Below are 7,990 nucleotides of genomic sequence, written 5' to 3' on the forward strand. Positions count from 1 at the left end.
CAAGGGGAACACCTGCGTACGCCACACAAAGTACAGGCCACAGCACAGTCAGAACAAGGTATTTCCCCGGGGCTTGTCTTGCAGCTCCCAATGGCCTTCAGCCTGGCCCTCCTCAGGCCTTTTACATCTGCTTTCCACGACACCTGTCAGTCCTTGACATGCAGACAAAACTGGGGGCTGCATCACAGAAACCCTCAGCTAAACCAGGAAGAACCCCCAAAAATCAGTGGTGCTTATCACCAGAGCCTGCATGGTTGGATCATTAACATGTTAAAGCTTATTCTAACCTAATGTCAACCAAGATCAGCAATGAAAAGTGCAGCTCGCTGCCCTTAGAGCTACGACACTGATGCCATTAAAGAACAAACACTGCTGTGTACTTGGAGGGAGGTCGGTATTCACTGCCAACAACCTAACTGCATTGGTAAGGTCTGGAACAGGTCAGTGCAACCTGTGCACAAGCCATCTCTTGCTTTATAACTCTGCTGATTCCTCAGCTAAGAACAAGTGTGTGTCAGAGGAGCCAGCCCTGAGCAGAAGACAGCATGTCTGCCAATCTAAACATGGGGCCCTGAGCTGGGCAGGTGCTTCCTTGATGTGGAAGACCAGCCAGATCTGACCAAATTTGTTTTCACTGAGTCAAGGCCTGGGGGTGGAAGCCAGCCCCAGTTAAACTGTGACTGGCTCCAAACCCCAGCTCTAATCCAAACATCATTCCCTCCCATTAAGAAGAAAGCTCCTCCAATCTCTGAATATTCCCATATGGGCAAACACCAGATTCAATGTAAAGTGGGTGACTCAACATAAAAATGGATCCTGCATTTACTACTGCAACGCTCCAAAAGCTTAGACAGGCATTTTTATCCGAACCACAAAGGACCTAGGTGCCTCATTCCCAAAAGCATGGCATTTCACCCCTTCATGATCCTTTGACACCTCCAGCCACAAGATCCACCCAGCACCCATGAAAGGAAGCGAGGCTCTTTGTATGGACTTCAGCCCACTTTTGGCTGGGACTGCCCTCCTTTCTTACCAGCCTTTGGACCACCCAGGTCCCCAAGGAAACAGTCTGTTTCTTCTGACTTCTTATCACCAGCATCAAAAGTTTCAAAAATCAAAGCAGCCAACATTCAGGGCTGGCTGCAAGAGCCACAGATCCAAGGTATTAGCAGCCTTGGTTAAGCCAGAGTCAAAGCCAGCTGTGTTTGAGAAGGTCTGCAAGTCTTTCAGCTCCTTACACATCTAGGATGGAAAGCAAAGGATACAACTGGTGGCAAGCCTCCTAGCAGTATTATAACCTAAGCCTTCTAGCCTTGGCAGGAAAACCATTATTAAAAGCATCACAAAGCTCAGACATTCCCAGTGTTACACAGAGAAATTAGTCAGCAAGTTGCAGCATCGAGGTGTACCAGCATCAGTCCAATCCAGAGGTTCCTTTGCAAACTAGAAGGGAATAAAGTTTCCCTCAATCTAAATCCTGTGTCAACACCACAGGAGGGAAGGCCCTCTTTGTTGACAAGTTCTCTGATGTGGATCCCACAACAGCCTCAGGGAACAGCTGAGAGAGGCAAGGACAGCAGTAAGTAGCTTGGGCTGTGGGGAGGAAATGGCTCAAGCCACCAAAAGCTTGGGTATCATTAAACCACAGTCTTCTGAGTCATGGAGGGAGCTGCCTAAGAGCAAAATCTGACTGCAGAGTTGTAAAGTTCTTATTTGCATACAGGAAACAAACCCTTGCTTGGAACCTGGGGAAGCTGCAAATCTCAGCTCATCGCAATTTACCTGGAATCCATAAGCCTGTTCTGGGATCAACAGGTTTCCACCGATGCCTAAAATTGCACCAATTCCCAAACCTCACAGACAAAATCCTGCACTAGCTAGTCAGGAGGCGCCAGAATCAGCAGCTTTTAGTAATCATTTCCATTCAGATAGATTTGCTCTGCAGAGAAACCTGACCAACTTGCCCGGCAGGAAATAGCAACATGGGGTTCTCTGCTTAACTGCACTCTGTCAAGGAAAAGAAAGCAACAGAAAAACTCAGAAGTCCTGAGGGTCACATTCTTCAACTCACATGACAGCATTTAATGTCTAGTGAAATGAAACCAGAGTTATATATGGAGAGAGGCAGCTTGAGGCAGGAATGCAGTAGACAATAGCAGCTGCAGAAAACGCCTTCCCTCTACCTGCCCAAGTTTGGATCTCCCTAAGAGGAAACACGATGCTGCACATATGGTCCCAGGGCACAGGCAAGTCTGGACCCAGCTCACCCCAGTGCCAAGTCAAGGGCAAAGGTTCCGATTCAGTTCCATTTTGCTCTTGTGCACCCTGGGGTAAAAGGGAGCTTTGGGTGTGAGCCAGGAAAGCTTCAGGTCTTCTGTTTCCTGAAAATGGCTGAGGAGGAAAAAACCCTTGACAGTTCTTGGATCTCCTAACAGAGTGAACAGAAGAGTGAAACTAGTATATAAGCAGGCAGGAGAGGTAAAAGACAGTTCAGCAATTTAAAACTAATGTCACGGACTACAAAAATCTTAATGGTGGAAGCAGCACACAACAGTTACTGCCACAGGTTACCACCCTGGGCCCAGACCTCCCTCCTGCCTTTAGTGCACAGAACAAGCTGATGCAGAGCAGCATTGAAAGGGAAGTGTCATTGTGGCCTGTTCCTTCCCTGCCTCTCCAAAGGCCCCTCTATGTGGGATCTGAAGGGCTTTAGCATAAGGCAGCAAATTCCAGCAAGAACTGGATCTAGCAAAGGGAAAGCTCTGCAACTAATCCTTTGCCACCTCCCTTAAGAGTATGTGTTGATCAGGAGGTGCTAATGGGGAAACTAAAGCCCAGATAATGCCTTTTCCTCCCCCAGTAAATCCATTCTTCCCAACAGCCAGGATGGGGACAGCAAGTGCTCTGGCAAGCTCCCTTTTTTGCAGCATGAGCTCCCTGGAGACAATCTGATGAGAAGCTGCTGGTGGAACATCCACGCTGATTTGTTACAAGAACATAAAAACCTCAGTCTCCTGAACAGACTCCAGAAACTTTTTCCAACACGATGTTTCTCAGGTTACCCAGGCTTTTATGCTAGAACCATTAAAGCAAGTGAATGAAGGATGATTTTAGTTATCCCTGGCTTTTATTTTTTACAGGGAAGGAAAGTGCAATCATTCCCATAATCCATCCATTCATACCTGGTGGGCATCTCCAGATGGCACTATGTAGGCTTGGACAGGCTCCTGGACGTACTTGGGACTCTTCATCACCTGCCGCAGTTGCTTCAGCAGCTCTGTTGTAATTTTTGGACTCATCTTCCTATCTGCAACTGAAACAAAGCACAAAACTTCAGAGCTTCTCCAGCCATCCTGGGCCACTCACATACACAGGCTGGAGGCTGTCACCACTGGAAACTCCCCTCGAGGGCAACTGTGCTAACATCATCCTTCCCAGCCCAGAATTTCTCCTGTCTTGTCACTTCACTCGCTTTCCTTGAGAATGAGGGATCAGGTTGAGGCCAGAGAGTAAAGGCTGGTCTATCCTGTAAAGGACCATTCCCACCTGGCAAAGGACTGGCATGCCCAGTGGTGATACACAGAAGCTTAACACACTTGCCAACCCTTCTTGCATGTGTGAGGAACCAGAGCACCTCAGACATACCCTATGACAGCCAGGAAAGGTCTTGGCATGTGATGTTGACAGTCCAAAGTACCCACAGATCAGAAGTAGCCCCACCTGTTATGTGCACAGAGAGAAACTTTCAGTCTTTTTACTCTGGGGGCAGAGATACTGTGGCTTATATGCCACAGGAGCACAGGCTGCTTGGAGAGCAAGCCATGCACCTCAGGAACTCAGAAATGGACCAGTTAAGAACGCAATTTTTAGAAGGTTCACTATAGCCTGTGGTTTCACAGTGGACTGGTGACCAGATTAACTCAGACAAAAGGAATCTGCTCCCAAGGACATACACAGGGATGCATTCACTGGCCATATTTACCTCTGGGCTGCATGTTAGTTCACCTAGGAAGAACACAACTATAACAGGAGGAACAGCCCATTGAGCTCTCACAGGTGACTGCCAGGGGACAACTTGGGAGGCTTAAAGGAACCTTCTCTAAAGACCTTTGGCAAATGTTCTGCAGATCTCAGCTGGTGTCAGGCAGGCAGGGGTGGGGCACAAGCTGGACGGAAGACAGCAGATCAGAGGGGAAAACAAGAGCACAGGCTAATCACCCTCCCTTGCTGTGGTTTTGCAATGGATGTACCTTTGGCATTGCAGTGAATGCCAGCCTCTCAACTTCCTACCCAGAAACCATCAATAGCTGGGGCCTGCTGCGAGCACTGGCGCACAGTCACAGGTCAGGCCGTGCTGCTACCAGTGAAGGCTGCAGTGGAAGGCACCAGCTGACTGCAGGGGATGTTCAAGCTGTGGGGCAGGCCTGGCGTGAAAGCCTATGAAAATCAAGTAACCTGAACCTCTTCAGAGGTTCTCTCCATCTTTTCTTCACTCATATCTCCAAAGGGTGCCCAAAGTGGGATAATCCCCTTCCCAGTTCTCCACACGTTCATTTCACATTTTTAAGAACATGCTGGAATCTTACAACTTTAATACTATCACTTTCCAGAGGAAGGTGGGTAGGCTCTGTGCTACTTGAAGGCCATGCTATGCAGTATTTTATTCTGACGAGTTCATCTCACAGCTCATTTCACAGCCATGTCCACAAACAGATCATAGATGGGAGAAGCAAATAGAATGCAAGTCTCAAACATTTTTTGATGATCCAGGCACTTATTCTATTTACACCTCAGTAACTACCAGGAGCCCCAAGCGACATTACAGTCTTATGCCAAAACACAGGAAGGCACAGGCCATGCCCTGTGATGTTTGCCATCTAAACGGGGAGGCACAAAAGGTGCCTCCATTTCACAAGCCATAAGAAGACATGATTTGACCAAGGTCACACAGCAGCGCCATGACCAAATCAGGAACTGAACCAAGACCTGATGCATCTAGGTGTAAAAATCTCAACCCAAGACCACCATTCACACGTCTCATTACAGGAAGTTTAGAGCACACCACACTTGTGTATGACTGACTGTCTGCCCACAGGTACACTGTGTTTAAAACCCAGACCACAAGAAGCAAATCAAGCTCAAAAGGCACCAAACACTAAATCCTCAAATTAGTATCTTGACTCCAGTGCCTTTGCTGGGATTAGATTACACCTCAGATTTATTTCCAGGACAAATTTCATAGTTTTATACAGGGTTTGCAAGCTACACTGAACTTTATTATACTGTGATTGTTTCTGTTTGTCCTCTGTAACGAGCTGCTGTAACACTGCTGCTGATTTATGTTCAGACAGAGGAAAAAAACAAAGAAGAGAGAGCAACAACATAGCGACTAGCCAGCAGAAAAGAATCTCTTTCTACAAACTCATAAGGACACAGCTTCCTTTCTTGACCTGTGCTTTGTCTCCAGGAGCCTGAAAGTCTCATTTAAATATTCAAGGAATGACAAGGCCTTGCCTTTTAATAAAGCTCCTTGCTGACAAGCCATGGTTTTCTTAGCAAGCAAGAGATTCTCTCAAGAACAACAACAAAAAAAAAAATTAAAAAATACTCTCACTGCTGAAAGATTTGCTTGCAATATTAAAAACACAACTAAGCTAGGTTAGCAACAAAACCCATATCAAGGAGGACATCTATTTTAAATAACCCCTACAGTATAAGAAATCACTTTAAAGAAATCCTCCCCAAACTTTCCAATAAAACTGTCTTCAATTTCCAGAGAAAGAGAAGCTATTTTCTCCCAGATCTTTGATAATCGTTTACTCTGGTACCCCTATAGTTTTTAACAGGTGACCTTTCCTTTCTTGGACATAATTATAAGCCTCTACAGAGTTAAAACAGCTTCTCTATCATTATTTAACCACTCCAGTGATTAAAACCAAACACAGCTGAAATGAAGGTAGTGGATTTAACAGTGCAAGAAACAGTCCCATTCCCTACCCTAACTTTTTGAAAGATATCAGACTGCCATGTTACCTGCCTCTGTAGTTCCCCACGTCTGGGCACCTCTTGCCTCTGTTCACACAAAATACCACTCAGCTCTTTGCTTGGCCTTCATAAGGTCCACTGTGCCTGAGAAAGCAAAGGGCAAAACTGAAATGGCTAACAAACTTTGCCCCCCATAAAACATTCTCACCCCCCAACAAAGAGCTGAAAATGCATTCACACTACATTCCATTGGCAAGATTAGAGATGCAATAAGGGTGAACGATGGGGGAGCAGGGAACACCAAGGACCAGGCATTTGCTTGTCAAGACGTATGATTAAATCTTGCAAGCGTGTGCTGTTTTACACCAATCTGTTTTCGCAATTGTTCTGTCAGAGGCCACTCCCCATTTTACAGATGGGGAAACTAAGGCAGAGCAGAAGTACCATGCAAAGTATCACTGCACCACAATGGCAGAGTTGGATCCCAAAATCTGTCACTGTCTAGACATACATTACCGACACCTCACTCAGACCACAGGAGGCAGTCCTCCAAGAGCCCAGGCCAGATTCTGCCTGGACAGCATCTCCATCAGACACATGGGGCAAAGAGCGACCTCGAAAACGCTGCCAGAGGAACCAAACACCTCCTCCTGCCTCCCACGTGCCCACAGAGCAACGGGCTGCTGCAACCCCAGGTGCCAGCGATGGCGAGTGTCAGGGACACCAGGCCCGCCATGTCAGGGTGTGCGCCAGTGCCACGGCGGGGAAGGGAGGCAAGGCCAGGAGGTCAGGCTACACCTGGGTCTGCCCGTGTGTGTTAGACCACCCTGAGCGTTTATGTCCCGTTTGCTTCAGATACGCTCATCCGTCTGATAATTTGCTCTTTGTTTTCTCTTTTACCAAAATAAGCACGTAAGCTTGCATTGTCAGGAACCAGCCACACCACCTCAAAACCAGGCCTCTCTGGCCTGGGCAGCCCAAGCCCTCGCAGCCTCGCACTGAGGCACAAACCCCACCGCTTGCCCCCCAGTACCCGCCTACAGCCCCAACTCACCGAAACCCCCAGCCCGGCCTCTCCCCCCCCCCCGAGCCAAACGCCTCCCCCAGCCCCGCACAGGGCTGACAGGGCCACCGGGGCCGGGACACGCCGACCGGGCCTGGCTGACTGACAGGGCCCGGATACCGGCCCGGGTAAGGCCCGGCTAGACGGGGCCGGCGGCGGAGGCCAGGCCCGGGCCGTACCGAGGCGCCCGCACGTACACTGAACGTTCTCTGCCGTTAACCCTGAAGCGCCCACCGGGCCCGCCCCCGCCCCGCCGTTCCTCACCTGCCGCCGGCCCGCCCGCCCGCCGTCCGCCGCCACCGCGACGTCAGCGCCCACGTGGGCCGCCGCAGCCACCCGCCGCTGACGTCGCGACGGACGTCACCGGGGGAGCCGCCGGCGGCGGCGGTGGCGGGGGATGAGGACCGGAACCGGAACCGGGGCCGCGGCCGGGACCGGGACCTCCCGCCGTGCTCCTGCCGGGCCGGGGCACCCCGCACCCCACCACAGCCGCCTTCGTCTGAGCCCTGCGGGGTCCGCCCGCCCCGCCCCGGCCCGGCCCCGGCTGGGGAAGCCCGGAGCGGGATCTGCGGGCGGAGGGCTCGGTCTGTCCGGGGGAGGTGGCGGAGAGAGGCCGGTGTGAGACGCAGGGCGGGCCGGGTGTGTCGCCGGAGGCGGGAAGCGCCGGCGTTTGGCGGCTGCCGGCGCCTGCCCCGGGGGAAGGAGCGGAGCCTGGCACCGCCTCGGGGCCCCGTCCCCGACGCCTCGGCCTGCGCTCGCCCTTTTGATCCGCTTCGCTCGTAAACTTCCAAAAACGCTGTCTCGGGGGGGGGGGATTTGAGGCCGCCCAGCGAATGCGCCTGGCTCCTCGCCCGCCCCAGCCCGGGTGCTGCAGAGCTGCCCGAGGCGGGGGGCAAGGAGCCGGGACAGGGCCGGAGGTGCTGGGCCTCACGCCAGGTCCCC

At 51.0% G+C, this 7,990-nt stretch overlaps 1 protein-coding gene across 1 annotated transcript in view; it reads right to left on the reverse strand.

Moving 5' to 3' along the window:
* Nucleotides 1-7,446, reverse strand: part of XPNPEP1 (X-prolyl aminopeptidase 1) — a 32,526-nt gene extending 25,080 nt beyond the window's left edge. Inside the window, exons 1-3 of the mRNA XM_075026341.1 lie at nt 7,313-7,446; nt 6,034-6,129; nt 3,183-3,313 (exon numbers count right to left, since the gene is read on the reverse strand). Coding sequence (XP_074882442.1) covers nt 3,183-3,299 — 117 coding nt within the window. The 5' untranslated portion in view covers nt 3,300-3,313; nt 6,034-6,129; nt 7,313-7,446. The remainder of the gene's footprint in view (nt 1-3,182; nt 3,314-6,033; nt 6,130-7,312) is intronic.
* Nucleotides 7,447-7,990: the final 544 nt, after the last annotated feature.

This window comes from Buteo buteo, chromosome 4 (assembly GCF_964188355.1).
Source record: "Buteo buteo chromosome 4, bButBut1.hap1.1, whole genome shotgun sequence".
Classification (NCBI taxonomy): Eukaryota; Metazoa; Chordata; class Aves; order Accipitriformes; family Accipitridae; genus Buteo; species Buteo buteo.